Source organism: Garra rufa, chromosome 22 (assembly GCF_049309525.1).
Source record: "Garra rufa chromosome 22, GarRuf1.0, whole genome shotgun sequence".
NCBI lineage: Eukaryota > Metazoa > Chordata > Actinopteri > Cypriniformes > Cyprinidae > Garra > Garra rufa.
The window spans coordinates 11173092-11187092 of record NC_133382.1 but is presented as its reverse complement, the minus strand read 5'-3'; the positions used below and the strand labels follow the sequence as shown (position 1 = coordinate 11187092).

The 14001-nt window shown below is 36.4% G+C and overlaps 1 protein-coding gene across 1 annotated transcript in view; it reads left to right on the top strand.

Annotated features, from left to right (window-relative positions):
* Window positions 1–14001, top strand: part of heatr1 (HEAT repeat containing 1) — a 41995-nt gene that overhangs the window by 16209 nt on the left and 11785 nt on the right. The window contains exons 19-35 of the mRNA XM_073827698.1: window positions 617–765; window positions 3024–3216; window positions 3468–3640; window positions 3772–3927; window positions 5647–5889; window positions 6257–6388; window positions 6502–6605; window positions 6682–6828; window positions 8660–8778; window positions 9019–9140; window positions 9220–9348; window positions 10476–10706; window positions 10856–10985; window positions 13145–13314; window positions 13411–13463; window positions 13546–13669; window positions 13825–13965. Coding sequence (XP_073683799.1) covers window positions 617–765; window positions 3024–3216; window positions 3468–3640; window positions 3772–3927; window positions 5647–5889; window positions 6257–6388; window positions 6502–6605; window positions 6682–6828; window positions 8660–8778; window positions 9019–9140; window positions 9220–9348; window positions 10476–10706; window positions 10856–10985; window positions 13145–13314; window positions 13411–13463; window positions 13546–13669; window positions 13825–13965 — 2516 coding nt within the window. The remainder of the gene's footprint in view (window positions 1–616; window positions 766–3023; window positions 3217–3467; window positions 3641–3771; window positions 3928–5646; window positions 5890–6256; window positions 6389–6501; window positions 6606–6681; window positions 6829–8659; window positions 8779–9018; window positions 9141–9219; window positions 9349–10475; window positions 10707–10855; window positions 10986–13144; window positions 13315–13410; window positions 13464–13545; window positions 13670–13824; window positions 13966–14001) is intronic.

Sequence of the window (14001 nt, the reverse complement as noted above, 5' to 3'; positions counted from 1 at the left end):
TCATTAGAATAATTGACAGATTACTCTACCAAAATAATCGATAGTGACAGCCCTAGTGGCTTCTTACATTTTATGTAAAGTGAAAGAAAAAGAATACCGTTAAGAAGTTTTGGGTTGGTAAGATCTTACTTAGACTGAATCTATTTAATCAGAAATACAGTATGTATGGCAAAGCTGAATTTTTTTAGCGTCCAATTTGGTGTTCAAAAAACATATCTTGTTATCAATGTTGTGCTGTAGTCCTGCTTAATATTTTTATGGAAACTGTAACAGTGTTTTTTTTTTAAGAATTATTAGAAAAAAATAATGAAATACAGTTTTTGTTTGTAACAATGTAAAAGTCATTGCTGTCAATTTAATGCATCCTCGCTAAACAAAAGCTGCATAAATATCCTAGTTAAATATAAAAGAAAAAAGTGTTTTTAATAATGAAATAAAGTTTAAAGAGCACAGCATTTCTTGGAATATAGACATGTACTTAATTCACTACATATATTTGATGTTCTCAGAAGGACCAATTGTGGCCCAATTAATTTGCCTGAATAATTCATTATCTAAAAGAGACTTTGCATTGCTATGTAACGTAATTGTTAGTTGACAAGGTTGTTTTTTTCAGATGAGCCTTGGTGGAACCCAGAAAAAATGGACGCCAATACCTGTTGTTACCTCCATCTCCTGTGTTGTCTGTTTGACGTGGTGATATCAGGGGCCAGTCAAGGGCCCTTGGCTCCCTGCTTCAAGAGCCTAATGCAGCCTCTGTTACAGGTACTCTTTTCTCTTTACACATTCTATACTCTAAGTCTCTAGGTGGAATAACATGCTGTTAATTTTGAATTTTACAAATGCAGCTGAGCCACATTACAGGGGTCCTTAAAATGTCTTATATAATGTTTTCCTAATAAAAGGCCCTAAAATGTCTTAAATTTAGATTTGATGGGTCTTAAATATTTTTGGTCACATCACCGCAAAATATCTTTAGTCTGATGGACTTAATGGCTGTTTACAATAAGTTGAAGGACTGCGGTATAGTTACTGCAGCATCAGACAGAATCGCAGTAGCAGAATACAGGTCGAACTACCTTTTCCTGTATATAATGTTCTCAATAATAATAATAATAATAAGTAATATAGGTCGAGCTACAGCTAGCTGACCACCAGCCTTCAAGCTAGATTAAAAAGCTAGATTAAAATGTTTTATTTTTCTACTTGCCCGACCAGACAAACAGCCTGACTTAAGTGACAAAAACTAGAAAATAACCAGTGAAGCATCGAAACGCAAGAACGATTCTTCTTATTTTAATACATTCAACGTAAACATTGATTAATAATGAATAGTATATTTCTGGTATCAAAGTCGCTCTGCTTGTCTCTTTGTGAGACTTCAAAACAAATTAGTGTAACAGCACACACAAAGAAACTCAGAAGAAACACTGAGGTAAAAGTTCAAAATGTGTAGTTTATTTATAGCATGATATAGTTCACTAACATACCAAGGGAGCTATTTTGTTGAATATTCTCACGATTGCAAGTGTTACATTGATTAGTTATTATAAGTAGTTAAGTTACTTACATTTTAGACACAATATTTACTGTTTTGTTCTGTTTCACCAACGAAAATAGTTCCAAACAAGGATCACAACAGAAGTATAGCACGTTCTCCAAGCAACACTTGCAGTGTTTTGTTACTAGATGATTCAGCATTTTGAATGAATCAGTTGAAATAACTCACTCACTCATCAAGTGACTTACCGCCACCTACTGGTAGTTTAGTATTTTTAAAAGTATGCATTCCCCCCTAGGGATGTTAACCGATGACCGTTTGACCGGTGGTTGACCGTATCAACGTTAACCGGTCAAAGTTGTCGGTAGTCAGTTAAAAAAAAAGTGCCGGTGCGTCTTTTACGCATTCTGAAGGTGCCTGTTTTATCCATTGGTTTTATCATGTTGCAGTCTATTAGGCAACATTCCGCATAAGATGGGCTTAGATTTGGAAATACATTACATCTACATTTCAGTGGTAACCGATAAGGTGATGATGATCATCATCTTTCTTTATTATGGTTAGCACTGTTACCTCAACTAAAGCGGCGTCTCTTCGGAGCTGTCATTTTCTTAAATGAGCCGTGGCAATGTTTCAAATGAGCTTCTAACCTAGACAAACGCCTTTATTTTCAAAGCGGTCACCTTGTACCCAAACCATTTGAAACTAAGGAGCCATTTGTCCTACGATTACATACAACAAGCTCTTCGGCGCCGCGTTTGCGGGACTCATGTTTCGCGCTGTCTGGGATTTTAAAAAAAGTGACGTGAGTGGCAGTGTGTGTGTGTGTGTGTGTGTGTGTGTGTGTGTGTGTGTGTGTGTGTGTGTGTGTGTGCGCGGGAGGCAGAGCGGGCAGAGAGATGCGACAGAGTTGCGAAATTGCAGGCGCGGCTCGAAATGGCTGTTATTTCAAATAGCGTACCATATTTTAAACTAATCGGTTAACCGGTTTCAACCGGCTAATGAGGCTCGGTGGTCGGTCAAGAAATTTTTTAGTTTTCGCCATCCCTATTCCCCCCCAACATTTATTATTTGTATATTCATGAATGTATTAAAAAAAATGAATCTCATAACATTATTTATTGAAGTTTTAATTTAGCAGTGTAAACTTAATCTGACTGGTAATAGCCCTATTCTAGAATTTTTAGAATAGCGATGAAATTTAGTATTCTTTTTACATTTAAACATACAATTTTACGTGTGTATTTCCATTACAGGTTTAGGTTTTAAATGTCATATAAGGTGGTAATAAAAAGATCTTTAAAAGTCTTAAATTTCACTTGTTCATATCTGCAGAAAACCTGCATTAATACTTATAAATATGCAGTTCTTGAACATGGTTTTTAGTCTTGCCTTGCTATAATTAAACCAGATACTGCCATTGTGACAGTCAGGAAATGGTTGATTGATTACTATTTATTTTCGTTAAAATCAAAGGCATTGGCTAGATGGCTAATTTCTCTCTGGCTTTTTCATTTTGCAGGTGCATCTGAATGAGCCGGTAACCCTGTTTAAGTTCCTCTCTCTTTTATGGGGATACAACAGTAATTTGGGAGATCAGTTGGATTGCAAAGTTAGTGCCATACTGCAAACTCAGGCTCTTTATGTGGGAAAGGCTTTGCTTTGCAATCAGCCAGAAAAAACATTAAACCTGCTGGCGTCAGATTCCTCACCAGGTACGTCAATATGGTCTCTCCCATCTGGGTTAGTTGCATATGAATTGCACATTTGTACAGGATGTTGTGAGTTAGTATATTTGCAAGGACTGTCAATTAAGTAGTAATATATTTTAAAATCTATTTAGAATTTAATCATGAATACTGTATGTTCATAGGTAACATATAGTTACTTTTTAAGAAAAGAAATCTAAGACCACTTGTTTTCAGTCATGACTCATGTGTAACTCACTGTGGTCTTGTTTTTGCAGTGGTGCCGTCCTTGCTGTTGTGTCTGTGTTCAGGCGTGTGTGAAGTTCGGAGAGCTGCCATTGCCGTACTCCACTCTCTGTCAGGGGTTGTTTCTTCACCTTATCATCCACTTGTGGAGGACCTCCTCAAATCATCAGAGGAGCTCATCGCTGACCCTTCATATCTCAGCCAGGTCAGTCAAAGCATAATACAGCGTCGTAGCTTTGGTAAATAGAAATTTTCCTTTTGTGTTGTGTAAGTTCTAAAAGTGTTGGATGCGTAAATCAGAATCTTTAAGAAATAACACTTCTGATTTTACCATAGGCACTGTCCAAGATTTATGAGGAGGCACTGTTATTGAAAGATAAAAAGAAAAAGCTGGCATCAATTGAGCAGCTCCTGCAGTGTGTGCAGTTACCTTGCTGCCCTGCCTACACCTGCAAAACACTGCTGCGAGCACTTCAAGATGTTCATGGAGAGGTACTGTCACCAAATTGATCATCAGTTTCCGTCTCAAATAGTGTCTTTAGTTTTTTGGTTTATATAGAAGTGTTTTATGCAATCCATGTAATCAAGTGTCTTAGTTGCCAAAATGCAACTCCACATGACCATGAAAAATACTAAAACACGTGTTTCCAACAGATGGCACTCAGACTACATTACATATGGGTTTTATTGGGTCAGGAGTCATCTAGAAAACAAAATTCAGTTATCCTGTCATTGTTAGAAAAATACCCCCAAATTTAAACTCTGTCATTTACTCACGTTCATGTCATTACGAAACAAAAAGATTTTTTTTTTTTTTTTTTGAAGAATGTTTTTGAATCAATCAAAAATGTTATTTGTGCTTACAATGAAAGTCAACAGGGTCAGAAGTGAAGCTTTTCCAACTTCATTGGTTTCATGAAAATTTTTACTGTTAACCTAAAAGACATTTTTGCTTACTTTTAAATAGGGTTGTGCATTCAGTGAAATTCAGTTTTGATTTTGATTTCGGCTTCAACCGATTATGAAAATACAATAATCAGGATAAAACGATAATTGCTCCTGATTCCGCCCCCCTTTGTGCGCTTTCGCTCTTCTATAAAAGCCCAATTTCACATTCAAATCAGTAAAATCATGTAAGGTGACTTGCATAATATGAGACGTGCGTGATTTATTAATGTTTATTTGATGTTGTGTTTTTAAAAACACGAAAGAGAATTTGCCCTGTTCTGTGTATGCGTTCAGAGGCGGAACAGAACACGGAAGTAAAGTGAACATTTAGCTTAAGATGCGTACATTAACAATGCAAATATATGTCAAAATGCGGCGTTTGGTGATTATTTGTGAAAACCTTCGTCAGTTATGTCTCAAATTAACGTAAACAGTTGAGAATGAAAATACATGTGTAATAGTATTGTAACGATCGGCCTTATCAGTCGAATAACATGGATTTAAAAAGGGGTCAGATTATGCTGTGTGAGGAAAAATAAGTGTTTTAAAAAGATAAGACAACGACAAAAGTACAGTGAATAAATAAATGTATTTACAATATTCACAAGGAACTAAAACAACACAGTAAAACCAGAATAACTTAGGCTGTTAAAAGCAGATTGTCCATTCAAATCATACCCTAAAACAGTCCTTAAGAATCCTAGTTGGTTGAAAGCTCCAAGTAAAAAGTGTCCACCGTTGTATATACAATCCAAAGAAGTGTAGTCCAATAAAAGTGATGCTGTAATGGTAAGTCCTTAAAAGAAACTCCACAATCCAATGTTTGGTCAATGACCCTGATTGTTTGACATGCTGCCTCCTTTATACTGTTTAGTTCCTGATTCCTGTCATGTGACTGATCACATGACAGGCAGACCCAGACTCATTTAAAGACATACACACATTAAAATGGTTAAGAGGAATAAAATGGCTAAGACAACATGAAAACCTATTAAAACTCAAATATACATAAAATCAAAATATATCGAGCAGGTTAAAACATGTGTCCTGTGTGACAGTGTCACAGTATATTGGATCCGTGCAGCTCTTAAAGCGGTAAAAAGTAATATTCCTTCTGCCGTCTTTGTGCTTAATGCTAATCAAACAACAAAAGACAACTTTTCTTCACAGTCGCACATAGTAATTTTCAGTCATTTTTGTCTGTGTTTGATATTGGTTTATCATGCTTTTCTTATAATAATGCTTATAATTCACTTTGTGTAGCCCATTTTGGCCATTCTTCTGCCTGCTGTGGAGCGACTTCTTGAGCAGTTTGCTCCAGACTCATGCACCTTCCTGCCAGATGAGGCCCACCTTCTGCAGCTCCTGCTAAGCAAGTTCAGTGAGGCGTCAGCACCTTTACTGGTCAAAGACCCTCAATGCCTAGAGGTCTTCATTAGGGCATTGGGCACCTCGTACAAGCTGTACCCTACTATGCCTAGTTTCCAGATTATTGCCCTGGAGCAGGTTGGTGGACGTTTATGTTCTTTAGAACCGTTAACTGTGTAGGACGTAGCAAAGCAATAAGTATCTTATGAAGAGACACAATCGTTGTGTATGATGAACAGATTCAATTAAGTATTTTATTCACATGTAAACATTGGTCCACATACATAGAGCTCATCAAATATGGTGAGCAGAAGCTCAACCGTACTTGTTTGATGTGCCTAAACAAATCTTATTGGTTCTTGCGGAAGGTCAAACATGCTTATGTTACACAATAACAAAAGTTTTTGTGTGAACCAACGCGTTAAGGATTCAATAAAGTTCCATTTTTGGTCTCAATTTAATTGTGTGACTATCTGTTGCGTTATTTGATTGCATGTTTCTTCAGATCACCAGGCCGTTCTTCGCTGCTCTTGGAGATGAAAAGATTCAACAGAAAATTCTTTCTGTTTTATTTGACTTGCTGGTGGGGAACAAAAACCCTGAATGTGCCCAAACTATCAACAGTGTCTTTAAAGCGGTATGGGAAACATTAATTTTCTTTTCATATTCACTTTAAATTATGTTATGGTAAAGTAATGTTTGTTCGCTTATTCTGGCGATATCACTTACCCATGTTTTCCTTGTTGCTAGATTGCTGTTGATGCAGAGCTAGTGGCCAATGAGTTGATGCCTGTAGATAAACAAAAAGTTGCTGGTACAGTTCAACAAACACGCAGGAGTAAAATGCAAACAAGGTGCGTAGCTGTCTTTAGTTAATCAACTCCAAATTCCAAGTTCTGAAAGATTCTTACAATCTTTTTTTTTTCTCAGAAAAACACAAGAATCACCCGGGGCAGTGCTAGAGGAGAATGTTGTCTCTTGGCCAAGGGTTACCCTGATTTTAGAGCTTCTGCAACACAAGAAAAAGCTAAAGAGAGCCCAGTTTCTTGTGCCCGCTCTCTTTAACCTGCTCTCCAGGTATGTTAAACTTGAATCTACTAGTATTGACATATGTTTGTTTTCCTTTACCAAACACACATTCTTTTGTGGCTTTTCTGATCGAATATTCTCTGATGTACAGGTGTAACTCAATAAATTAGAATGTCATGGAAAAGTTCATTTGTTTCAGTAATTCAACTCAAATTGTGAAACTTGTGTATTAAATAAATTCAGTGCACACAGACTGAAGTAGTTTAAGTCTTAAGTTGTTTTAATTGTGATAATTTGGCTCACATTTAACTAAAAACCCACCAATTCACTCAACAAATTAGAATATGGTGAAATGCCAATCAGCTAATCAACTTAAAAACCTGCAAAGGTTTCCTGAGCCTTCAAAATGGTCTCTCAGTTTGGTTCACTAGGCTACACAATCATGGGGAAGACTACTGATCTGACAGTTGTCCCGAAGACAATCATTGACACCCTTCACAAGGAGGGTAAGCCACAAACATTCATTGCCAAAGAAGGCTGTTCACAGCTGTATCCAAGCATGTTAACAGAAAAGTGTGGAAGAAAAAAGATGCACAACCAACCGAGAGAACCACAGCCTAGAGAGGCTTCTCAAGCAAAAGTCCTGTTTTCATATGAGAGCAAGTTTTGTATTTCATTTGGAAACCAAGGTCCTAGAGTTTGGAGGAAGGGTAGTGAAGCTCATAGCCCAAGTTGCTTGAAGTCCAGTGTTAAGTTTCCACAGTCTGTGATGATTTGGGGTGCAAAATCTGCTCGTGTTGGTCCACTGTGTTTTTTTCAAAACCAAAGTCACTGCACCCATTTATCAGTAAATTTAGAGCACTTCATGCTTAATTCTGCTGACCAGCTTTTTAAAGATGCTGATTTCATTATCCAGCAGGATTTGGCACCTGCCCACACTGCCAAAAGCACCAAAAGTTGGTTAAATGACCATAGTGTTTTTAAACATGCTTTCCAGATTAAATTAACCAGTTCTCTCTAACAATTAATATTAACAGATGCTAACATTGCTTTCTGTGATGTGCAACACAAACACTTTTGCTAAAATCTCAGAAAAAGTAGTCTGGGGTTTCATAACCCTTTAAAAGTGAGCCAAATTATCACAATTAAAAGAACCAAAGACTTAAACTACTTGAGTCTGTGTGCATTGAATTTATTTAATACATGAGTTTCACAATGTGAGTTTAATTACTGAAAAAAATGAACTTTTCCACGACATTCTAATTTATTGAGATGCACCTGTATGTCAGTATGACAGTGTTGGGCAAAGTTACTTTTAAAGTAATGCATTACAATGCGTTACTTCCTAAAAAAGTAACGTATCATGTAACTTTTTATGGAAAGTAATGCGTTACATTACTTTTGCCTAAATTTTTTGTTACTTTTTAAATCTGTGCAGGGCTTGCCTGTTTGTTTTTAATATAAAAGCAAATGTAAAAGCCCTTTCACACCAAAAAGTAAAATAACTAAGCCTAAGGCTGAAGGAAAAATAAATTCATGTACAGTAGATCTGTAGAAGGAAGTTGAACACTCCTCAGCAATGAGAAAAATGAAGCACAAATATTAGTTAACTAAAGTAAGTTTTGCTTATTAGTATGGTTGAGTTGGACATTGGTTAATAAAATGGGATTAAATACATAAACAAAGTAAAAATAGATTTAAAAAAAAATAGAGATATTTACTAAATATTGTCTTGTAAATTAAAAAGTAATATGTTACTTTAGTAGTTACTTGAAAAAAGTCATCTGATTAAGTAACTCACATTACTTGTAATGCGTTACCCCCAACACTGCATAGAAGTATAATGGATTGTGAAAGCTGTTTTATTTGTTTGCTATAGATGTCTGGAGCCTGCCGCAGCTAAGCAGGAGAATCTTGAGTACACAAAACAACTTATCCTCAGCTGCCTGCTGAATGTCTGTCAAAAATTGTCTCCCGACGGTGGGCCTATCAGCAAAGGTACCAGAAATCTGGCATGAAATGTTTGAAAAAGATAAATTATGAAAAGGTTAAGTGCTTATATAACTTTCTTTAGCTCTATGCAGCTGGTAATATTTTATATGAGGGTGTGTAATAATAATAATTACCATCCAATTTTTTTTTTATCTCTTTTCAGAGGATAAATAGGCGAACTTTCTCTTAAGTTTCTTTGAATCAGAAAACATTAAGAAAATACTGCATTTGTGTATGTGTGTGTAGATGTGCTGGAGGAGGATAAATTTAACGTGGAGCTGGTAGTGCAGTGTGTCAGGATCTCTGACATGCCCCAAACTCACCATCATGCTTTGCTTCTGCTCGGTACTTTGGCGGGTATCTTTCCTGTAAGTACAGTCATGAGACGCTCACTCACTCACATACATGCAAGCACAGTGGTAACGGTCTTTCTCACTCGGATTTTAGGAGAAGGTCCTTCACAACATCATGCCCATCTTTACATTCATGGGCTCCAACATCATGCGACTGGATGACACTTACAGCTTCCAGGTCATCAACAAGACTGTCCGGGCAGTCATTCCTGCTCTTATAAAGGTATGTTGAAAAATATGGTTGCGCTATATACTGTTTGATATATTTGAAGCATTTGATTCGATTTCCATAAGAGCTTTAAAGATTTGAACAAACCTCAAATCTATAGTATTAAACTTCACTCTGTAGCTGGTTTGTAGGGTTGAACGACATGTATGGTAATATCATAATCAGAGCTGACATTAAGTACATCACTTGCTTTGTAAAAAATAATTTGATTTTAGATATTGTGGTAAAAAATTACCCTGTATGAGTTGTTGTATTTTTATGTTTATAACATATGGTTAAGGTCATACAAGCCGCCTTGAATATCAACACTATTACAAATGTGATACTCATTTAATGCAGCAGTTAAATAAAGTTAATTTTCTGAGGTATGTTTTAGACACAGTATTGTCAACTTGATTTGTCTGATTTGCTCCATATCAAAATAAAATAGTACTATTATAATAATGAAAATAGTTCCAAACAAAACCCCAGCAGAACCTTTGCACATGTTCAAGCAACACACAGCAGTGATTTAGTGAATGAGTGTTTTTGAATGAATCTTGTGAGTCAGTAATTCAGTGACACATTCAAGAAACAAACAGTGGTGCCCTATTATTGAATGAAACAGTGATTAAATGAATCAGCCGTATGACTCACTCATTCTCAAATTGGCTTGCTGCCACGTACTGGTGGTTATAATTTCAATTTCAATTTTTGTATTTTTTTTACTTTTTGACACTATCAGACATCCATAATGATTTGTGCTGCAGACATGAATGGTTCTTCTTTGTATAAGGCTTTGTATAAGGAGAAGTATACTCTTACTGTTGTAAACAATAGGACTTCTTTGGATTATTTTGCCTGGTGGATGATAAAATGGGTGACTAATACTTAAGGAGGGATCTAAGCCATATCTAGAGACTAGAATATCATAAACACTTTAAGGTGGACTCTTGTGACCTGGGCCTTAGGAACCACCTAGAATTTGCATAGAAACCTTTCTACATGGCATTGCCCTTTAACCAAACACAACCTTCTATCATAGTCCTGGGAGTTTTACCCAGTTTTATACTCACATTTTCTTATTTAACAGAAAAATTAAACTGTTACAAAATTACTTTTTTTTTTTTATTTCTCCACAGGCCCATGAGGGTGGAAGTGGCCAGTCTGAGGGGCATATGGAGACTGTGGTATCACATATTGTGCATGTGTTTGTTGATGCCCTGCCTCATGTGCCTGAGCACAGACGCTTGCCCATCCTCAGCCAGCTGATGAAAACACTGGGACCGTCTCGCTTCCTCTGGGTCCTAATGCTGCTCCTGTTCAAGCAGCATGTCACACAAACATCCGTCAGTGCAGCTGGGGCTGAAAAGGTAAAGAAAGTTTCATGTGTGTTTTTAAAATTTTAATATTTTAGTTTTTTTTTTTTGCTGAATAAGCAATGTGCAGAAAAATACTATGGTACACTGGAAACCCCTTGTGATTAGGGTTTGTAGAGACAGTTGTGTTTTGTGTTGTGTAGGAGGCTGTTGTGGAGAGAGATCAGGAGTTCTGGATCTCTGTGTGCTGTGAGTTTGAGGTAAAGGAGCAGCTGACCTCTATCATCAAAATCTTGCAGTATCTCATGACTCTACCACAGGACAAAGAAGAAGGTAAGAACTGTGCACTTCGATGAATTGCCTCTGACTATCTTTCTTGAGGTTGACAGTATTGTTCACTTGATTTTAAATTATATTCATTTTCATGAACCCTTATTAACCCTCAAAGACAGAGACAGTCGCCCGCGGCTAAAAATAACCATTCTTAAATGTTTAATAACTTTTGAACCACTAATCCAATTTGAATGCTTTAAAAAGTCTTGTAATGCATTTTTCAGTGATATCGCATTTGTCTCATTTGCATATTCAGAGGCTCCGTGGTGAGCGTAATTACATCATCACATTTCCTCAGCAATGATTCGTCAGATAAAATCAATACGTTTCGGTCCCCCCTGTGCCCAGATTGGTTCAAACTGTCATCTATTCAACCAATAAACATAGGTTTTGGTCTTTTGAACCACCAATTAGCATGTTTCTTTGCAAATCTGAACAAACGCAAAGTGAAAGCAAAGTGCGTCTTGCATGCATGCAAACAAACGCAAAATAACACATTTGCATGAGCGCATTCTTTGAAAATGTACAGAAATACTCACGACAGAGCCCTTTGACATTACACAAACCAAAAACAAGGTTGAAACAGCCGTACGTATCAGATAAAGCACTGGAATTTAGGTTTCCGCGTCAATATGCGATCTCTCGGTGAAATGGATTCAGACACGGACTACAGCCAGCAGATCCATCTATTTGGTTGTTATATTATGTAACAAATTCTTATATAGTTTGTAAAGAACTATACATTTTTTTTCTGTTGCACTCTGTATATTCCTCTGTCATTTTGTCAGTTTGTGAATAATTTAGTCTGTTTATATTTTTGTTGCACAATTTGACAAGACAATTTGTGCAATTTTCTTGTGCTGCTTTCTACACTGTTCGTGTTTATTGTTCATACTCAGATTAAAAATGTATTTATCTGAAAAAGTAACTTATTTTTACTGTGTTTTGCTATTATGCTACACTGTTTCTGCTATGACTTTACTCCTGAAACGTTTTTGGACAGGTCTATATTGTCAATCAACTAAATAGGCCTGTTTTCCATGAAAAGCGCCTATAATAATATTGTAATAAATTGCTATAACTTGCTTGGGGAATGTTATATATAGACAAAATTTTATTAGGAAATGTAAAACACCTAATTACAAAGTAAATGAGTACACAGTAAAAAACACCCAATTGTTGCTAGCGTTTTTCACTCATTTTTAGAGAAAACGAAAGGAAAATTGTAATTTTAAATTAGCTAGACATAAAGTTCAAGTTCTTATGTTTAAAATGATATATGACAATTGATGCTGACTGCTAGAATAGGTCTGAAAAAACAAAGAAATGTACAGGTGCCTCAGGTGCCCCAAAACTGCTCTAGGTCTTTAAGGGTTAATTCTTAAATCCAAAGAGCAATCTTTTAGTCTATGCTGTTTTCAGTTGATGTGTGAACAAAACTTCAAGCATTATTTGTAGCATTCCTGACATCTAGTAAGAGTAATAAACTTTTTAGTTTTTTTTTTTTTTTACTTTTGATAAAAAACAAAGTCTCAGCTTTGAAATTCTCACTTTTATCATGAAATTCAAACGGTGTAAATGCCATTGATGCTCTTAAAAGTGGTGTGAAAGATTACTGTATCTGCCTAAGTTTAAGCACCAGTAAGGAGCACACATGAAACAGTTGTCTCTTCCTATTTACTACTAGTTATAGCATGAAATAAATTAGCATAAAAAGATGTGTTAAGAAGAATGTATCATGTCTTTTGTAATCGCTCAGTTTTTCAACCATGGTAAAACGTTGATGAAACAGCTTGTAAACAAAGTTGTATAATGTTACGTTTACCTCAGGAAAGCCATGCAGTGTCCATAGCTCAACTTAGTCAACTTAGACGACCCTAGAGAGAATTTAGCTAAATATATGCACTATAGTACATATTTTAACTTAAACTGTTAGTGATCATGTTAAATGCATGTTTGAATACGCATTTTTATGAAAGCCACAGTTTGACTGTCATTGTATATTATTAAGAAGTTTGTTTTATGTGCAGTATTTGTGTACCAAACTGTTTATATTTAGGTCTTGACTCCTTGTATATATAAAAATTAATAGCTATTCAATTTTTTGGACTAGAAAATAGGCAGGGAAGAAAGTTATGTTTGATGTTTTCTCTGGGCAGCTCCGGAGAAAAAGAGGACCCGTGGAAGAAGTGCGGCGAAGAAGGAAGAAAGTGCCTCTGATGTCATCTTCAGTGTGGAGGCTCATAGTGGCAAAGACCTTCGGCATTTTAAATTCGTCTCCGTCTCTTTTACGGCTCAGCTTCTGGCCTCTGACAAATTTGTTGGGAAGGTACATTGAGAATAGGAGGCATTCTATTTAATGGGCATATTAAAATGCTAGGATTTTTCAATAAACGTTCTAAATGTGTACATTTTTGACTGACAGGTGGCTGACTGTGAGGACATGACAGAAGGTCCTTTACAGATTCTGCAGCAGCAGTGAGTTGAAGCTTGATTACAGTATTTAATGATGATTGGTTACGGTGACATTGGCAGGGTGTAATGTTTGTTTACTTGTTAGTCTGCTGGAGGAGGTTCTGTGCCACATCCATGCAGTTGCTCGATGTGTAGAGGATAATGCAGACAAACCCACGGCTAAGTTCTGGAGAGCTTTGCTCAGCAAGTCCTATGACATCCTGGACAAGGTAGGAAGCGCCGGATTATTAAGCATGTTTGCATGTACACCAGTACACTGATACCTGAACTTTACCTGTTTACATGCAACATGATAATTTTCTATTCAGAACTGAACCACTGAACTGAACTGGAACTTTAATTTGTGCATGCATATGACTTTTAGGTTAATGCCTTGCTGCCCATGGATTCCTTCATCATTGTACTGAGAGGCCTGATGGGTAATCAGTTAGCATCAGTAAGAAGAAAGGCCATGGAGTTACTCAATAACAAACTACAGCAACGGACACAGTGGGTGGAAGAACAGGTAAAAAATATGAACAGTTTAGAAAATGTTACATTT